This window comes from Pelophylax lessonae (assembly GCF_965119305.1).
Source record: "Pelophylax lessonae genome assembly, chromosome: 4".
Taxonomy (NCBI): Eukaryota; Metazoa; Chordata; class Amphibia; order Anura; family Ranidae; genus Pelophylax; species Pelophylax lessonae.
In genome coordinates, this window is record NC_138771.1 from 476,524,592 (window position 1) to 476,546,104 (window position 21,513).

The 21,513-nt window shown below is 39.6% G+C and overlaps 1 protein-coding gene across 1 annotated transcript in view; it reads right to left on the minus strand.

The window, feature by feature from the left end:
• The window catches only part of CCND2 (cyclin D2), a 78,506-nt gene extending 67,784 nt beyond the window's left edge, over positions 1–10,722 (minus strand). The window contains exons 1-2 of the mRNA XM_082254129.1: positions 10,202–10,722; positions 7,387–7,602 (exon numbers count right to left, since the gene is read on the minus strand). Of these exons, the coding sequence (XP_082110255.1) occupies positions 7,387–7,602; positions 10,202–10,396 (411 nt within the window). The 5' untranslated portion in view covers positions 10,397–10,722. The remainder of the gene's footprint in view (positions 1–7,386; positions 7,603–10,201) is intronic.
• Between the last annotated feature and the right edge of the window lie 10,791 nt (positions 10,723–21,513).

Below are 21,513 nucleotides of genomic sequence, written 5' to 3' on the forward strand. Positions count from 1 at the left end.
AAGCAGCCCAATATATTTAATTTGGCTGCCTTAATGCACCAATGAACCAACCAATGAATGAACCAAAAAACAGACATGCAGCATTTTCTATGAAACAACGCACCACATTGTATGATAATGCACTACAGTGTGTTGTAAAACATTGTAATTAACCTGCGTAATCATGCATTTCAGTAACCAATGGGTGTGTTTGAACCCTGAATTACATAGTTACATAGTTTGTGAGGTTGAAAAGAGACATCAGTCCATCCAGTTCAACCTATGATGTGTGTGTGTGTTTGCTGTTAACCGTACATTGTATACCCCTGTAGTATGAATGTTTAACCACATCCCGCCCGCCCTATAGCAGAATGACTGCGGGAATGTGGTTGCATTATCCTGACCGGACGTCATATGACGGCGGCAGGATAATGCGCTCTGCGTGGTGTCACACTGCGTGGTGTCACACTGACTCCCTGCATCTCCAATCTCGGTAAAGAGCCTACTGACGTAGGCTCTTTACCATGTGACCAGCCGTGTCCAATCACGCCTGGTCACATAGTAAACAGGAAGAGCCGTTGATTGGCTTTCCTCAGTACGTGCCTGACAGGCACGAGTAAAGGAGCGCCGATCGGCGGCTCCTCTGACAGTCTGACAGGGGGGGTCGGCACTGGTAATCAGATAATTGATTACCAGTGCAGACCCTCAGGGGGGGGGGGTGCCTCTAGAACCACCAGGGATGCCCACCCATGATCCCAGGGATGCCCACCCATGACCCAAGGGATGCCCACTATGGCCACCAGGGATGGCAATCAGGGCTCAGGGAGCCCCCCATTGCCCTCCCCATCAGTGCTGCCCGCCAGTGCCCTCCCCATCAGTGCTGCCCACCAGTGCCCATCATTGTCATCTATCAGTGCCGCCACTAGTGCCCATTATTGCCCACCAGTGCCGCCTATCAGTGCCCATTAGTGCCGCCCATCAGTGCCCATTAGTGCCCATTAATGCCGTCTATCAGTGCCCAGCAGTGCTGCCTATCAGTGCCCACCAATGCTGTATATCAGTGCTACCTATCAGTGCCACCCCATCAGTGCTTATCAGTGCAGGAAAAAAACGTATTTATTTACAAAATTGTATAACAAACAAAAAAACTTTTTTTTTTTTCAAACTTTTCGGTCTTTTTTTTATTTGTTTAGCAAAAAAGAAAAAACCTTGCGGTGATCAAATACCACCAAAAGAAAGCTCTATATGTGGGGGGAAAATGACATAAATTTGGTTTAGGTATAGTGTTGCATGACCGCGCAATTGTCATTCAAAATGCAACAGCGCTAAAATCTGAAAATTGGCCTGGGCAGGAAGGGGGTGAAAGCGCCCTGTATTTGAAGTGGTTAAGATTAGGTTTATACTGCTGCAGTGCGGTAACGACATTACCTTTAAAAAAAAAGAAAAAAAAGTGATTTGCATTGCACATTGGTGAGCTATGGTGCCATTCATTCTTAAAGACACCCTAATGCACCTTGCCAACAGACATGCTTGCACTGCACCACAATGCACTACAGTGCATTGTAGCATACTGCATTTGTGCCTTGTGTTGCAGCAGTGCCATTTATTTTTAATGGTATCCCATTTCACTATGCCAATGGATGTGCATTGCAGCATACCACAACACATTACTGTGCATTGTGGTGCAGTGCATTACAAAATGTATATGCACTTTTTTTTGGAGCGCTAAGGCAGCCTGTTAAAATTAGTCTCAACACAATGGACGTTAACGTGTGGCAGTTTTTCTTCCCCTACCCAGAATTCCCTGGGTAGGCGATATTTAACTGAGCTCAGGCCCAACCCCGTGCCCAAAATCCATCCAATCAGTTCTCCCACATAGCCTCCTGCTATAAACAAGCCCCCTGACCATGCCCCCATCAGTCAAGGCTCTCTTTCCCTATAGGGATCAAGAGGCCTTCATGTGTGTTAAGGCACAGCAACAGTGTGCACCCAGCTTAAAGGAAGACTCCAGAACTATCATCCTGATCCTGCTTTTAGTGAGTCATCAACCTTAAACAAGCATGCCAGACATAGGTTTTAAGACATCACTGGCTACTCACTTGTTCCTCAACAGCAATTTTAGTTCCTGACCAACTTTTACTACGTAGTAAAAATTAGAATGACAACCTGTTATGGGACTTGTAGTGCAACAATAGTAGTTGAAGACAATTTTATGAGACAGTAAATAGACCAGAGATAGTAGGCCTAAAGTGGGAGAAATAGTGGTTCATGACAAGCAAACACATTCTTTGTAGTACATATCAACCAATCAGAGTTCATCTTTCACTATTCTGACTGCACAGAACTGAAACTGCTTGCTATGGTTTGCTGCACCTTGTACATTTACATAATATAGTATATATATATATATATATATATATATATATATATAATGATCAAATAAGCTCACTCTAGAACATCAATCGGGTTGCCAGAAAAAAACTGAGCAGATGTGCATATACTCATAAGGGACCCCGTCCCCCAGAACAGACAACAGCACTAAAAGTGGATTTTACAAGTGAGAATGCACTCTGTACATATATGAGTAGCTGTTGTTACACATACAATAAACTTCACAGTAAACACAAAATTGCTCTCTTGCGCACAACAAAAGATAGCACAAAATTATCACTCTGTTGGGTGTTATTTACTAAGGCAGTTCAAAGAGCAAAGATGGTGTGCAGATTCCAGTAACCCATGCAGCAAGTGTGGACAATGACTCTGGAATTCAAAAGCCAGTCAATTCAATCTATGCGTCAACAGGTACTTTTAAAGGGAACCAGTTATGTTCTCACTACCCTGTTGAGTACACAGCGCCTAGTGTGCAACGCTCTAGCGAATTCCAGTCTGCATTCATGACTTGCTCTAGTGGTAACTGGCCTGCATGTGTGCAAATTACTATACAAAACAAGAACAGAGGGTGCACATTACTTTTATAATAGCTTTATTTAACCACTTCCCGCCCGCCCTATTACAGATTGACGGCGGGAATGTGGTTGAGTTATCCTGACCGGACGTCATATGACGGCGGCAGGATAACTCCGCTCTGGGCGCCCCCCGGGGGCGCGCAGAGCAGCGATCGGTGATGCGAGGTGTCAGTCTGACACCCTGCATCTCCGATCTCGGTAAAGAGCCTCTGACGGAGGCTCTTTACCATGTGATCAGCCGTGTCCAATCACGGCTGGTCACATAGTAAATAGGAACAGCCGTTGATCGGCTTTCCTTAGTTCGTGCCTGACAGGCACGAGTAAAGGAGCGCCGATCGGCGGCTCCCCTGACAGGGGGGGGGGGTCGGCACTGGTAATCAGATCATTGATTACCAGTGCAGACCCTCGGGGGGGGGGATGCCACTAGATCCACCAGGGATGCCCACTATGACCCCAGGGATGCCCACTATGACCCCAGGGATGCCCACTATGGCCACCAGGGATGGCAATCAGGGCTCAGGGAGCCCCCCATTGCCCTCCCCATCAGTGATGCCCACCAGTGTCCTCCCTATCAGTGCTGCCCACAAGTGCCCATCACTGCCATCCTTTAGTGTCGCCCACCAGTGCCCATTATTGCCCACCAGTGCCGCCTATCAGTGCCCATTAGTGCCCATCAGTGCCGCCTGTCAGTGCCGATCAGTGCCGCCCATCAGTGCCCATCAGTGCCCACCAGTGCCGCCTATCAGTGCCCATTAGTGCCCGTCAGTGCCACCTATCAATGCCCGTCAGTGCCACCTATCAGTGTCCATCAATGCCGCCTATCAGTGCCCAGCAGTGCCGCCTATCAGTGCCCACCAATGCTGCATATCTGTGCTACCTATCAGTGCCACATATCAGTGCCTATCAGTGCCGCATATCAGTGCCGCCTATCAGTGCCACCTATCAGTGCCACCCCATCAGTGCCACCCCATCAGTGCCACCCCATCAGTGCCTCCTCATCAGTGCCTGTCAGTGCAGTCTCATCAGTGCTCATCAGTGCAGGAAAAAAATTATTTATTTACAAAATTGTATAACATAAACAAAATTTTTTTTTTTTTTTTTTAAACTTTTCGGTCTTTTTTTATTTGTTTAGCAAAAAGTAAAAATCGCAGAGGTGATCAAATACCACCAAAAGAAAGCTCTATTTGTGGGGGGAAAATGACATAAATTTGGTGAAGGTACAGTGTTGCATGACCGCGCAATTGTCATTCAAAATGCAACAGCGCTAAAAGGGGAAAATTGGCCTGGGCGGGAAGGGAGGGAAGTGCCCTGTATTAAAGTGGTTAAATAGTGAAATAGATGTATGCTCACAAAACAGCATAAAAGTCAAGATCATTAGTATACAAGTGTCTTGGACCACATGGTCCACTGAGCGAGTCTCAACCACAAGAGGACACTCAGAAATGGCTGACGGTTTTTTAGGGGAGATCCATCCTTTCACAGTGACGGGTCTGAGGAAGGGGGGATCTCTCTTCTAAACGCATCAGCCACTTCTGAAGGGGTCTTTTTGTGGCTGAGACTCACTCAGTGGACCATGTGGTCCAAGACACTTGGATATTATTGAGGTTGACTGCTATGCTGGTTTTTGAGTATACATCTGTTTCACTATTTAAAAAGGTAATGCCCAAAGCTGGTGCTCCTTCTGTTCTTGTTTTGTAGAGTGTCTTCTGGGATTCCCCAGCCCTTGGGGGCTGCAAGGTTTTGCCAAGATTTCAGTACCTAAAGATCTGTGGCCAACCATTGCCGGAATACCTCTCATGAGAGCAGAAGATTGTTTTGTCTTTAATGTGTGCAAATTAGCATGACTTCATGTGTGTTGGTCCTACGCTCTTTCCAAAACTGTAAAGTTGAATGCATGCAGCTTCACTGGCAATGGGCACTGGGTCTCACCATCCCAGAAGAAAGAGAAGAATGATTTGCGTACATGCAGATAAGACTTTACAGCTCCCAAAGCAGGTAAAGGGGGGCACAAGCATGGAGCTTTGCCAAAGTTCACAGTGTACTAAATGCTGTATGTTTCACAGGTTAGTGAGAATGTGACCAGTTCTCTTTAAGAAGCCAAGAAAGCTACTCTTTCATTAAATTGTATTTGCACTTTGCAAATGACTTTTTGCCTTAATGAATAATCCTTTTAATACAGTTTATGTATAATTAGAAAAGTTCTCCCTACCCGCACTGTGAATATTTCATGCTGCACAGTTCCTCTCCCATATCAGCCCCCACTGCCTCCTTGGTGCAAAGGTCTGTCTGAAACAGCTCTGTCCAAAAAAGGCTGCTCCATTTTAAAGTGAAGGTAGAGGCCTTCTTTAAAGTACAATTGCCATCAGGTGTAAGTAGCCATCATGCTACAACAGGAGTAACTGGCCTCATCAGCAGTGCTGTATCTTAGCCTAGGCCTACAAGGCCCAGGCCTAGGGCGGCACTTTGCAGGGGGGCAGCAAAAAAGCTGCACCCCGCACTGAAAAAAAATCTGCCTCTTCCCGGCTCCTACACAAAAAAGGTCCCCACCGGCTTGCGCTACACTTTTAGTATAGTGCCAGTCTTATGGGGCGAATTGGGCCGGAGGGCAGGGTCCAGGAGGCAAATCAGTCTGGCACCCCCATAAAGCGATTACATTGCTTACCTGCCGCTTTATTTAAATTGGGGGGTGCACAAGTTTAGTCAGGCCTAGGGCAGCACAAAACCTAAATACACCACTGCTCATCAGCACAATGGGCTCCACAAATCCATGGGTACATGCAATGATATATAAATCATGACTTTTTCAGTAGTATGAGTCGAGGGATGGCCCACCCCTCACGCCTCCCCCTAGTAATTATTAGTAGTAGCCTCAGTGAGGCTTCTTTGGACCTTTGCTAAGAGATTTGCACAATAGGATGCCATGACATTTTGTGGCCCCTGAGAAGCTATGGGGGGAATACACATGGATGCTGGCTTTGTATGAATTAGGTCAGTTTAGCTACTTGTGCCTGATGACAAGTACACTTTAAGCACTGCATTACAATCATAAGGCAAATAATGGAAGCACCGTGTATTATATATAACCAGGGGTTAAAGGCATAGCAGGGCCCCAAGCAGATCTTATGAAAATTGGATCTTCGTCCATATAAAGCCTAATATTAGATCCAGCAACACTACATATCAGGTTGGCTATTTTTGTTTCAAGCATTTGATGCAAAAATTGCTAGGTATCTAAAATATATAAAACACACACACATAGCCTTATTAAAGCGGCACCAATGGATGTGCAGCATCTCATAACAGCCATTTAAAAACATATTTGTTGTAGGAAAACTCTGATATTATCAGTTTGCGCCTGACTGGCTGCTTACTGCTTTTAGCACTTCAGCATAATTCCAACATAATATATAGACCTCCCAATGTCTCTAAAATTTGCACAAACCTAAAAATATTTGGATCCATGTGTGACCACTCCTCATTATGTCAAAGTCATGAACCACAAAACCCAAATACTAGATATACACCAGCTCATCTCTCATCAGTGCAAGTTAATAAAGTCATTTTTTCTTCATAAAAATTATAGTTGTATTTGTGTAGGGGATAGTTATTAGGCAGATCCTGAAACCTGCTAAGCTGTGCTGCATAGTTACTGTACTGTTACTGCATATGTACTGTTGCTGATCCAGTTATAGCATTTAAAATGTTTCAGAAAGTGGCTGTCAGATTATTAAAAAAAAAAAAAAAAAAAAAGCTGTGCAGCCCCTAATACCATGAAACCACCACAATGCTCCTGGTGACCAGAGACCATGTGACCTGGGATGCTTATATTTTAGGTGGAGAGCTTAGAGAGCTAAGGAGCAGGGTTGCTTTTGTTCATGTCCCAAAATGAAAGGGATTTTCTTTTTAAATAAATGCTTTGGTGGAGTCTTACATAAATTAATTAACATACATATCCCCACTAGGTTCTGAATACCTGCCATCCAGTCTCTGCCACTAGGTGGCAGGAGATACCACAGAAGCGTCAGAGGAGCCCAACACCATATGAAATTAAACTGCTTTCACCTCCAAGTTTTATCTATATAAACACATATCAAAGTGGTATATAGAAAGAACTTAAAAAGTTTGCATGTTAAAAAAAATAATGTATGTAAAAAAGTCAATCTTTTTCCCCCAAGAATAATAAAAAAATATACTGTATACATATTATCTATTATAAATACATACCTAAAAAAGATACATATGAACATATGTTTTGTGCTAAAATATTTAGGGAAAAAAAAATCACAATCCCAAGCAATCAAGGCTTTAAAAAATAATGTTTAAAGGGCTGACCCTGAGAATGATAAGAAAGCTTCCTAGGGAGTTAAACCAGAAATACCTTTCCCATGGAAGGACAAAAAAATGTTGTACATATTTATTTTAGGTAATAGGGGCTGCTTACCAGCAGCTCTTGGGGTTTGATGGAATTGTCAGTATATATGCAAAGTTTTTCTGCAGTTAAAGGGATAGTCTCTTTCAGCTTGGAGGCGAGGAACATGCAGACCGCCCCCAGAAGCTGCAAATGGCACTTTCTGGTGGGAATCACAGCTAAAAATCTATCCAAATAGTTCATTGCCAAGGGGAAAACTTCTTCTTCGCACTTCTGTTCTTCGCAGACCTATGGAAAAAATGAACAGAAGGGGGCCGGGCAGTATAGATGAGGGGGGGGGAGAAAGGGGGGTACAAGAAAGGCAAAGAAAGTATTGAAAGGGGCAAATTGCATGCCAAGAATATGAGGGGTGAAGAAGATAACATAAAAAACAATTTGCACAGAAAACAGTGTATAAGCATGCAGAAATAAAGAGGAAACATAAAGCAAAACATGGAATAATAATAACAAAACAATATGGAGAGGTGGTATGAAAGAGTCAAAAAGTAATTTGATTGTGTTGCAATAGATACAAGTAGAGGTTAAAAGAATAATTATATAATTTAAAGCCATGGAGGTTAGAAAAGGTGAGATATTAAAGAAAGATATTAAAGTAAGACCATATGTTAAAGAATAATAACAGAATATTATATAAATAAAAAAAGAACAATATAATAAAAGCAACAAAAAAGTGACAACATGGAGGCAAGGATGCAAAGCATGAGCAGACATGTGAGTTAAAATAAAGTTAATCAATATGGAAATATGTGAAGGTGTTATGGAGAAAGCATTGGGGAGATTAGAGGCAAGATATTATAGAATTAAATGGTAAAGGAAAAAAGCAAACAGGAAAAAGTATCCAAATAGCAAAGTATGCAGGTAGAGAAGCAAGATGGAGGCAAACATGCAGAAGCACGAGAAGAAAAGTATAAAGTTAATATGGGCAAAGGTGAAACAGCAATGGGGTAACATATTAGGGAAGAAGAAAGCAAACATGTAAAAGTTTATAAAAATAAAGCAGAAAAGTAAGTGTAAAGGTAAGAAAATGAAGTAACCAGGTCAAAAAGGACAGACAAGGAACATGAAGTATAAAGAGACAACATGGAGGCAAGCACAGAAAAGGCATCAGGGAAAGTAAAAAAAGAATATAAAATAAATATACAGAAGGCAGTGGAAGTATGACAAAATAAGGGAGGAAAATTAGTTTTAAAGGGTCAAAATGACAAAATATGGAGAAGAAAGTGGAAGGAATGGGGGGTAAAAGAAGAGCAAGGAAGGGAAAGAGGGAGAGAGAAAGGGAGGGGACATGGTTAAATAATGCATTGAACACGGCAGAAAATTAAACAAATCTTTAATATAAAAGTTTCTAGCAGGTTATATTATGATGTGTACAGGCTGGATTTCACCTTCACAGCCCCCCTTTGCTCCATAGGAAAAGGCGAAAGAGAGAGAGAGACACATTTCAGGTCACACTCCACCCCAGCCATTGGGACAAATTCTGAGTTCGTCATTTTTTCAAAAAATATTTAAAAATACTTAAAAAATGCCTAGACGGCCGCTTTTTGCGGGAGAGGGGAGATCAGAGTGCCCTGCATCTTTCCCGACAATTGTGGGGACTGGGGGAGCAGGTTTTGGGGGGTAAAAGCCTCGATGAATGCAAGGGGGGCAGGAGGTCCCAGGGTTGCAGGAGAGCATGGCTGCTATGGAAGGAAGGAAGGAGGAGGAGGAGGGGGGGTGAGCTTGGGATGGGGCTGGGGTGCTGCATGGGGGTCTGCTACTATATCAGGGGTGCCCCCTCTTTTTTAATTAAGGGGTTCAATTCAAGATCACCCCAAAACCAGCTGGATTCATTAACTCGCGGCTGTACACCAGCAATGCACGCTATTCACAGACCAGATGCCATCTAATGAAGGATCGGGCCACCCACAATCTCAGGCACCCCAATCTACACCGATCAAATTCACAGCTCCCCCATTCCCCAATATGCATTGATATTTATTAAAGCTCCCCCCCCCCCCCCCCCCCCGTGGCCCTTTAATTAGAAGAGGAGCATGAACTCTCAAGGGTGATCTGGCTGATCTTACACACTTCACCCCCCCCCCCCCCAAAAAAAAGAGGTGAGCCTAAGAAAATCAGCACCCCTAAACACACACATGTGATGGAAGGGTTAAAAGTCACATTAGCAAAGGAAGTCGGCCCCCCTTTACCTGTTCCCGACCCCCCCCTTTCAGGGGGACAAGGAGTGACCCCCCCCCCCCCATGTAGGGAGACATCTCCCACGTTGTGCCCAGGAGCACTTAAGAGCTGGGGGGGTGAAACTTGTCACAAAGAAGGCAATGCATGGGGAAGCCTGTGTTGTGCATACGTGGACTAAATAGAAGGGGGACCTCTCTTGTCCCCTTCTCTTCTCCCCTAGCACCCCTTAGTCCCTTTCCTGAACCCCCCAACAAGCTCGATCAGCTCCAGCCGATCCCTGCCAACAAAACTTTTTTTTTCCTGCTGCTGCAAAGAGTTTCATTAAACTCTGCAACACGTGTCCATGTCACCCTCCTGATTCCCAGCACAATATAAAGGCTTCCAGGCACCCTACAAAGGAGCACCCCCCGATCACAAGCCCACAACACAGCCATTGATCCAAGCCTATCCTTCCATCCTGCACAGAATGCCTTCCTTGTGTATGACAGCCCAGATCTGTATGCAGGGATCGCCATGTGGATGGATCCTGGGGACGATCCTGCATGCCACATACACATTGCAATCCTTCCATACAGATGTCTGCATCAGGCTGTCAAGCTGCAAACTTTTCTTATTCTTATTTTTTGAGATCCCAAAATGGAAATGCACCCACCTCCAGCATCCAGGTGGCCACCATCCTCCGCATGAAGGGCTGGATGTCCTTCTGGACACACTTGAAGTAGGAGCATTGGGGCAGATACCTCTCCTCCACGGTCAGCAGGTTGTGCAGGACCCGATCGTCAAAGAGCAGCGTGGGGTCAGTCTGAGCTCTACGGACAGTCTCCAGCTCACAGCACAGCAGCTCCATGCTGGCCGCCTCCTCCACGGCTTCTCACTAGCTGACAGTATTGGATCCACTTCCACGGGTGCAGATCAAGCCCAAGGGGGGGACCAGAGAGAAGCTCTATTGTTTCCAGTGCACACCAGGCTCACACCAGTCTCCCCACTTTGCTCCCTGGCTGCACAGTGACGCAGCTTGCACTAGGGCTGGCCCAAGCACTTGGTGTTATTATGTAGAACAGCAGCTGGCCAGACTTTTTTAAGTTTTTTTTTTTTTCCTCCTCTCTCTCTCTCTCTCTCTCTCTCTGTCTCTCTCTCACTCCCCACTCAGCAAGCAGGAGGCCCTAGTATAAGGGCACACATGACAGCTCTTACACTTTTTTTTTTCCATTTTAAACTCCACCCCCATCTGCCTTATAAAGAAAAAAAAAATAATTAAGTCACTTTGTAGGTGATATCAATTGCAAGCAGGAAAAGAAGTCTTTTTGGGAGTTGCTTTGCCTTGCGAGGGGCAGGCTAGGTGGGAGGTAGAGGAAAAAAAAACGTTTTAGAAAGAAAAACATAAGGTGAGGGGTTTGGAGAAGTCTAGATGTAATCGGGGGTTCTTACTTTTGCTGCATATTGCCTGGAACATACGATGAGATTATCGTCCAATTTTTATTTTTTTTGCATGATAGTCTCATGTCGAAAATGAAGAGTTTACTAAAGTTATAAAAATTGGGAAGTGATGTAATGTGTTGTATTATTATTATTATTATTATACAGGATTTATATAGCGCCGACAGTTTGCGCAGCGCTTTACAATATGAAGGAAGACAATACAGTTACAATACAATTCAATACAGGAGGATTGAGAGGGCCCTGCTCGTTATATATTATATTATTATACAAGATTTATATAGCGCCGACAGTTTGCGCAGCGCTTTACAATATGAGGGAAGACAATACAGTTACAATACAATTCAATACAGGAGGATTTAGAGGGCCCTGCTCATTAGAGCTTACAATCTAGAAGTGTATTTTTAAAGGACAGCTGTACTGATGAAACGAAGATCGTACGATCTGGTATCGTACGAGAAGAATTTTCGCGCTTGTCCCATTGGATGATTTTGCATGGATTGTCATAATCGGCTCTAGAAAACTACTAACAATCAGATTATCATACGATCGCCTTCAAAGGCGGTATTTTTCATACAATTTTCTAATTGTGTGTATGGGCCTTACAGTGATTGTAAACGATCACCTTGTAAAACAACTTATTAAGTTTAAAATAGAAATTAAATTGGGAAGTGATGTCATGTGTTACATTGTATTTTCAAACAACTGTACTGATAAAACGAAGATCGTACGATCTGGTATTGTACGAGAAGAATTTTCGCGCTTGTCTCATCGGATAATTTCACATGAATTGTCATGATCGGCTCTCAAAAACTGTACTAATGATCAGATTATCGTACGATCGCCTTTAAAGGTGGTATTTTTCATACAATTTTCTAATTGTGTGTATGGGCCTTACAGTGATTGTAAACGATCACCTTGTAAAACAACCCATTCAGTTTAAAATAGAAATTAAATTGGGAAGTGATGTCATGTGTTATATTGTATTTTCAAACGACAACTGTACTGATGAAACGAAGATCGTACAATCTGTTATCATACGAGAAGAATTTCCGCGCTTGTCTCATCAGATATTTTTGCATGAATTGTCATGATTGGCTCTCAAAAACTGTACTAACGATCAGATTATCGTACGATCGCCTTCAAAGGCAGTCGTTTTCATACAATTTTCTAATTGTGTGTATGGGCTTTACAGTGATTGTAAACGATCACCTTGTAAAACAACCCATTCAGTTTAAAATAGAAATGAAATTGGGAAGTGATGCCAGGTGTATTATTATATTTTCAAATGGCAACTGTACTGATGAAACGAAGATCGTACGATCTGTTATCATACGAGAAGAATTTTCGTGCTTGTCCCATCGGATAAATTCGCATGAATTGTCATGATTGGCTCTCGAAAGCTGTATAGTAACGATCAGATTATCGTACAATTGTTTCAAAAGCAGTATTTTTCAAACAATTGTTTGTGTGTATGGGCCTTAAAGTGATTGTAAACAATCACCTTGTAAAACAATCTATTCTGTTTAAAATAGAAATGAAAGGCGAAACATATCATTTACGTTGCTAACTACTTATGAATATACGTGAAATACAAAACCAAATGTATGTAATGTTTATTAAATTGCCTTAAAACTTCAATAAAAATCTATTGAAATAAAAAAAAAGAATTAAGTCACTTTGTAGGTGCTATCAATTGCAAGCAGGAAAAGAAGTCTTTTTGGGAGTTGCTTTGCCGTGCGAGGGGCAGGCTAGGTGGGAGGTAGAGAAAAAAAAAAGTTTTGGAAAGAAAAACATAAGGTGAGGGGTTTGGAAAAGTCTGGATGTAATCGGGGGTTCTTACTTTTGCTGCATAATGCCTAGTACACACAATGAGAATATCAGACATTTTATTTTTTTTTTTGCATGCTAGTCTCATGTCGAAAATGAAGAATATAAATTGGGAAGTGATGTTATGTGTTGTATTGGTATTGTATTTTCAAACGACAACTGTACCGATGAAACAATGATCGTACAATCTGGTATAATACGAGAAGAATTTTCGCGCTTGTGGCGATAATTTCGCATGAATTGTCGTGATCGGCTCTCGAAAGCTGTGTACTAACGATCAGATTATCGTAAGATCGATTTAAAAGCAGTATTTTTCTATCAATTGATCGTGTGTATGGGCTTTAAAGTGATTGTAAACGATCCCCTTGTAAAACAACCCATTCAGTTTAAAATAGAAATGAAAGGAAAAACATATAATTTATGTTGCTAACCACCTATGATTATATATTAAATACAAAACCAAATGTATGTAATGTTTCTTATTGTGCCTTAAAACTTCAATAAAAATCTATAAAAAATAATATATATATATATATATATATATATATATATATATATATATATATATATATATATATATATATATATATATATATATATATATATATATATGTATATATATATATATAAATCTATATATATATTTATATATATATATATTATATATATATAGATCTATATATATATTATATATATATATATATATATATATTATATATATATAGATCTATATATATATATATATATATATATATATATATAGATAGATAGATAGATATATATCTATCTATATAGTTCTATATATATATAAGATTACAAATACCTTTTTTCCCTTTTTTATAAGTGATCACATTCCTTCTGTTCTCAGCTGCATAAGAGCTGGGGGAGGAGAAGCAGCAGCACACTAAGTTTTCTAGTGAATGGCTGTGCAGCGGGCACGTATCAGGAAAAGTCTGTTCATTGAAGGAGAGTACACTTAAGTTTCCAGCACAGCTAGAGAACTAACCATTTTTTGCTCTCTTGCTTAGTGTGGTCAGTTTTTTAAAGGAACGCAGGGGGACTGGCAGGAACACCAGAGATTTTACCTAAAGGAACCAATACAAGGAGAACAAGGATACTTTCTCATACAAGTACATGGTACAGCAGGCACAGATCAGAAATATGAAGTGTTGGGGTAACAAACAATTTAGGTATAAGGATCCAACCCCCCTCTCTAAATGTTGATAGGTATGCTTAAAAATAAATTAGTTTTAAAATCTGTTATGCGTTTAGTTAGTTATGGACAAGCAATATGATTCTAGAGGATAACAACTGGTTCACACCATGCCTATAGAGCTACATAGGTTCAACACAAGGGGGATTATTTACTAAAACTGGAGAGTGCAAAACCTGGTGCAGCTATGCATGGTAGCCAATCAGCTTCTTACTTCAGCTTGTTCAATTAAGCTTTGACAATAAAACCTGGAAGCCAATTGGTTTCTATGCAGAGCTGCACCCGATTTTGCTCTCTCCAGTTTTAGTAAATCAACCCTACGGCACATAGAAAACAGCTGTTTTCTAGGTGCCCCGTTTGCACCATACAGGTAAATTGCATAAAAATGCAGCGTGTCTGCATGCAGTGTGTCGCAACAGGCTACAGTCCAGAGGGTTGAATGCAACGTCGTTTTGTAACAAATCAATAAAGTTGAAAAAAAAAAAGCAGTGCAGTGCATTGTAACAAACATTGCAACACCCCTACACAATGTACACCAGTGCACATGTGTTTTAGCATGCTGGCTGACATCAATGAGCTCTGGATGTCATTTATCAATCATATAAATTTTCATTAAACAGTACATAGATGTTACTTGTAGACAAGCTGGTTTATTTAGTGGTGACACTGAGAGCAGTGAGTACAAAGCAACAGAATGAGTGAGAAATGAAATCATCTGACAATGTATTAATCTGGTTACTAAGGGTTTCCAAAATTTGCTCTCATTCCTATAATATATCTGAAGCCTCAACTTTATTTTTGTTTTGCTGTGTGGGTCCCATTGGAGAGAATGGGGGGATTTACTAAAATTGGAGCATGCAAAATCTGGTGCAGCTCTACATAGAAACCAATCAGTTTCTAGGTTTTATTGTCAATGCTTAATTGAACAAGTTAAAGTTAGAAGCTGATTGGTTACTATGCACAGCTGAACCAGATTCTAAGTGCTCCCGGTTTGGTAAATCTTCACCAATATTCCTGTGGTGCCACTGGTACAAATATTACCATTGGAAGATTCCCCCTGTGTCCCTGACCACAAACAAATCAACATTTTAGATTGATATTTTCCTCTCTATCAGTTTAGGTTCCAATGCTGATCAGGGCATAAGGGGGGGGGGGGGGGATTTACTAAAACTGGAGCGTTCGGAAACTGTTGCAGCTGTGCATGGTAGCCAATCAGCTTCTATCTTCAGTTTGTTCAATTAAGCTTTGACAATAAAACCTGTAAGCTGATTCAATGCAGAGCTGCACCAGATTTTGCATGTTCCAGGTTTCGTAAATAGGGTCAGTGTCCCCAGTGGGAATACAGACAGCAATAAAAACATGACAAGGGTTCTATCACTTCCGTACTATATCCAGAACAAGAAAAATACCTTTAGATTAAGCTTTTCTTTTTGTTATAAATCAAATTTATAATCAATTGTTTATCATTACATGTATTTCCAGAATAAGGCTACCGATCAACAAAAAAAGTCCATCCCATCTGAACAAATGTATATCATTAAATACAATCACACTCTCGTCCTATTGTAAAACAGAGAAAGGATATGCCTGTGCTCATAGCCCAATAGTTTGTACATGTATTTAAACTATCAGGTGCTAAAGGAGTGTGATCACATTCAGAATTTATTGTAAAACAAGTGAACGTCTTGATCCAAAAATGATCAAAATTGTTTGTATTTTATGAAAATGTGTTCCCTTCTGTATGGCCCCCTATGTACTGGGAAGGTAAAATGTGTAGACCAATGAACTGTAACCTCTGCGGTTAGAAAATGGGTTGGGTTTCAATCCTCATGATTCCCAGAAGAGTGAACTGTCTTGGCATTATTGGGTTTAATATCAAAATTATTAAAATTGGACTATCAAGCTGTACAATCAAACATCTGAAACATTGGTGGCCAATGGAATCCATGTTGAGCTTATCTGTTTACCTCATAGGTGTGGAGTACAGGCGATGTCTCCCCTATGAGCCAAATGTACTTGCTTCCACCCACTCTTTAAAGGTTGCACCCCCCAGAGTTCGTGGTCACATGTAAATTACTCATCTGACCTTTTTTTTACCTTTAAGCTTTTTACCCTATTTGTGAAGCTGAAGGTTCTGCTTCCGCTGTACCTCACTGCAGTGAGGTATGTAATTTCCTCGCACTTATTGGCTCTTGGGATATGTGTCATCAATCCTAGGAGTCAATGAGCATCCTCCTCTTAAATGAGTGCGCTGCGCTTTGTACGCCTCGATCGGGAGGTTCATGCTGGGTAGCCGGCATCATATCCTGGAAGGAGCAATGAGTGGTCTTCAAATGTCCACACTGAAGATGGGAGCATGCTCAATGAGAAGAGAAGAGTGGGTTTTTAAAATAGAAAAGGAATTAGAAAAACTACTATTACTATTTATTCCATAATGTATTGGATTAGTTGCGACCATTGCGGGGGTGTTTAAAAAAAAAAAAAAAAAAAGGCTGAAACTCCGCTTTAAACATTACTTTCTTAAAATTCCTATCATGCCTTTAACTTTTATTGTAAAGTCCTTCATCAACATTCTCCACCATGATAGTATCTACTCTCTTATTTAGTGAGAACAATGCACAAAATGCACTGACCCGGTGCAACGAATCAGTGAGCATCTTGCTTTGATTTGTGTGCTCTAAACTGATGAAAGCTAAAAGTTGATTAGTCTCTGCATATTTCACATTATCAGTGCTCTTGATTGGTCTTTACTTGGAGAAGACTTTTTTTTTAACAAATAAAGAACTGATATGAGGTTACGCTAAAAACATTATGAATTGAGGCTTTGTGGGTTTTTAGTACAAAACATTGAACTTTATAGGAGGATGATGACTCAAAGGTGTTTTACCCATCTTTTGCTCCAACCACCCAATGCCCACTTGTGTAGTTTATTGTTAGCATATGTCAGTAAATTTCCCCTAGAAGGTCTTATCTTAGTTCTTCTTGGTATTAGTAGGGCTCTATTCACAAAATAGTCAAATTTAGTTCAAAATTGATGTCATATTGCTATGGATTCCTACATAACAGTTTACTATTCTGACCTTGAAAGGTTCTAACTACCTGTAAGCCAATCAGGGAAAAGAAAAACAAGAATAACATTTGAACTTTCCCAAAAGACATGTGCAAAGTTGCCAATGTGTGTTGAAACATGCGCTAACAATGCTTCACAAAATAGTCAAATTTAGTTCAAAATGAATGTCAATCTGCTATGGATTCCTACATAACAGTTTACTATTTTGACCTTGAAAGGTTCAAACTACCTGTAAGCCAATCAGGGAAAAGAAAAACAAGAATAACATTTGAACCTTCCCAAAAGACACATGCAAAGTTGGCCAATGTGTGTTTAAACATGCGCCAACAATGGTTCACAAAATAGTCGAATTTAGTTCAAAATTAATGTCAATCTGCTATGGATTCCTACATAACAGTTTACTATTTTGACCTTGAAAGGTTCTAACTACCTGTAAGCCAATCAGGGAAAAGAAAAACAAGAATAACATTTGAACTTTCCCAAAAGACACATGCGAAGTTGGCCAATGTGTGTTGAAACATGCACTAACAATGGTTCACAAAATAGTCAAATTTAGTTCAAAATTAATGTCAATCTGCTATGGATTCCTACATAACAGTTTACTATTCTGACCTTGAAAGGTTCTAACTACCTGTAAGCCAATCAGGGAAAAGAAAAACAAGAATAACATTTGAACTTTCCCAAAAGACACATGCGAAGTTGGCCAATGTGTGTTGAAACATGCACTAACAATGGTTCACAAAATAGTCAAATTTAGTTCGAAATTGATGTCAATCTGCTATGGATTCCTACATCACAGTTTACTATTTTGACCTTGAAATGTTCAAACTACCTGTAAGCCAATCAGGGAAAAGAAAAACAACCAAACTATTTGAACTTTCCCAAAAGTGCCAAGTTGGTTAATGCGTGTTGAAACATGCGCTTACAATAGTTAGCGTATATAGTTGGCATTGGGGATCCTTTGATATTTTTTTCCCTATGGCCATGAGACTGAAATTGCAAATATAGAGTATGTTTTGTGGCTGCAAATGACAATTCCTGGAAAATTTCACTGTCACTGTCAGTAGCTGCTATTATCTATTCCGAGCGTGGTGGGGATGATAGTGACTTCGAGGAAATTTGGCCCATTTTTTACCACGATATTACTATCACTTTTTTTGTCTATACTATTTGCACTATACCATTAAAAAAAATAAATGATATAAAATATACAAAATATATTTAAATAAAGTGAGGAAAATATACATATGCTCTAACGAGCAGGGCCCTCTGCTTCTCCCTGTATTGATATGTACTGTAACTGTACTGTTTGCCCACATGTTATAAAGCGATGCGCAAACTGTTGGCGCTATATCAATTCTGTATAATAATAAAAATCTATATATATATATAAAATGACTGGCCGCACATTCTTCCATTTTGAACCTTCCTGGCTTTTAATTGAAAAAATATTAATTTCACTGATAAGATTTCATGAATGAAAACAGTGACACCCTGAATTACCCATGCTAACTGCATATTTGTACAGCGGGTGTGTATAATTTGTTAGGTCTAAACACGTTCCGTTTAATACCTGTTCAGCCCAACCTGCATGTCGTAAGTAAAAAAAAAAAAAAAACACTAGTTAATTGAAAGTCCAGCTACATTTTTTTCTAAGAACAAAAGTAACTTATTAAAACCAGTGAAAATATTCAACTTCTGGTTTTGCTCTGCACTCCCTAATACTGGAGAGCAAAAGTGAAAATACCACTTTAAGTGTGAGAATCCGTTTAGGCAGCCGTGTGACTCCCCCCTTCTGTATTTGCATAGCCAATAGTTGTACTGAGCTTGCTACTGCGCGATGTTTGTTACTGGGCAGACTCAATTTTTTTTTTTTTTTTGGGAGAAAGCTTTCTCTCTATATCAGTAACTAAGACGGGAAAAAAAAAAAAGAAAACACTTGCTATCAGTTAGGTACAACATTTTTATTCTCTTAACAGGTTGAGAAAAAAAAAGCAAAAAAAAAATTAAGAAGATAAAAGGCTAAGCGTTGCAAAACAAAAGTTTGTCGCGAATGTCCGGCGACGCGGCATGCTTGACATTCGCAACCAAAAAAATGTTGTTGAAAAAAAAGTAGGAACTGTGGGAATTCCTTTTATGTTGATTTTTCACAGTATTTAATTGACATCTACCATCTGTTATGGAATGAACTGCATTTATGTAACGTCACAGACTCACACGTGCAACGATATAATATATATTTAAAGTTATTACTCTGTGCCTGGGAAAAAAATCTGTTGAAAGAACATAAAATAAATGAAACGTTGATAGCATTTTGTACTTTTTGCTGTACAACACTCATTGTAAAGGTTTTCCCCTTGCATCATGTGGTTTACAAGAGCTGGAACATATAAGTCTGACAGCACAATCTAATCTGAGCTATGTGTTAACCCTCTCCTGCCCTGCCAGCAACCCATTGATAAATGCATGTCATCATTGAGAAAATGGAACATACCATCCTCTGCCCCCCTCCCTTCCCATAGGCTGCATTTATGAACAAAATGCAATGAACTTAGACCTATTCAAACAGCATGCTCCTTTTTTTTTTTTTTTTTCTAAAATACTCTCAAGTTCCCATTTCATTTCCTTTTTCCTATTGCCTCACTGATCCTATATACAGGGAGTGGGTTGTTTAACACTTCAGAGACACTATTGTATTGCATTTCAGCTTGAAAGCTGTTTGTGTGTGTTTTTTTCTCTTATTTTTTTTTTTTTTTTTAATTAATACTTTTACACATGTTAAATACATGTAGGGCGTTCCATATAATTTGCAATGTTAGATTTTATTAGAAACAAATAAAATAAATAATTAATTAGATTATGTATAAACAATAAAAAAAAAAGCCTTCGTGTTTGGCTATTGGTCTTACTACTGTTAAAGTTTAAAAAAAAAAAAATAGAATCCTTAGTAGTTTTGCTGCATAAACAAATTAATTTTAAATGACTACCCATGGGGTAGTGTCGTGTTTGCCTATTGGTCTTGCTACTGTTAAAGTTTGTAAAAAAAAATAGAATCCTTAGTAGTTTTGCTGCATAAACAAATGACTTTTAAATGACTACCCATGGGGTAGTGTCGTGTTTGCCTATTGGTCTTGCTACTGTTAAAGTTTGTAAAAAAAAAATAGAATCCTTAGTAATTTTGCTGCATAAACAAATGACTACCCATGGTGTAGTGTCGTGTTTGCCTATTGGTCTTGCTACTGTTAAAGTTTGTAAAAAAAAAAATAGAATCCTTAGTAGTTTTGCTGCATAAACAAATGACTTTTAAATGACTACCCATGGGGTAGTGTCTAAGTATAGCTAAACGGACATTAACAGGGCCTACAAATGGGTTATAAATGATATATACATCCCCCATAGGCAACCTGTAAAGAAGTCTGATGATTAATAGTTTTGTAGGCAGCAGATGTGGTATCAGTTTTGTCCAGTGTTTCATCCCCCAGATGTTAAAAAAAAGAGAGAAAATCCCTTAAAGATTAATTTATTCACTCCTGAAGCTAATGCATTATGTGGAAAATTCACACAAAAATACTACCTCCTTATTTTATTATGTAAGCATTGATATTTTTACTAAGGGAAGCTTTGTGCATCTCCGCAGTGACAATTTTATATATTGTTTTATATAACAAAGGGTGATAGTCATCTTTTTTTTTTTTTCTTCTTCTTCTTTAAGCAAAGCCCATTCACAAGCTTCTCTTTCCGGGGTGTGATTAGCATGCTGTCTGGGTGGCAGAAGGTTTGATCTCTCAACGGATATCTAGAACCAAATCCTTAGCCAAATTAACAACATGTCTAGTGACCCTGAATACCAGTCAGATTCCATATTATCTAAATGCACCAGTTGGATAAACATACTTACTTTGCTTTCCACACCCTCCTTAAGGCCTTATTTATCAATGAAATCTTGTGCCATTAAAACAATCTAAAATGTTTTTGAAGACTATTATACGTTGCTACCGAATTTTGCCTTTTTTAAGGCAGATTTTCACCAGTTTTAAGTTTACCGAGCTGAAGTTTTGTATAAATTCTGATATTTTTTATTTACTTGTTTATTTCATTTTGTCCATTAACAACTACATTATGCATACAATGTGCATTTTATTATATAAATATTTTAATAATAATATTATAATATTTAATTACTGCTCAATATTAATTAGAAGCTCTGCTATTATTAAAAATCTAAACAAGGTGTTAATAGCATTGCTTTTGAATTTAATTTAAATAAGTTTAAACAGCAGTTGCGTGGTAGAAAAATAAATGAAAATAAGTTCTTGTGTGAGGGCACATTATTTTTATAGGTTTTTTACCTTTGGGAAGGAAAAAAAATGACAAACAAACATAAAGAGGCAGGCACTTTAATGAGGTCTGTTTT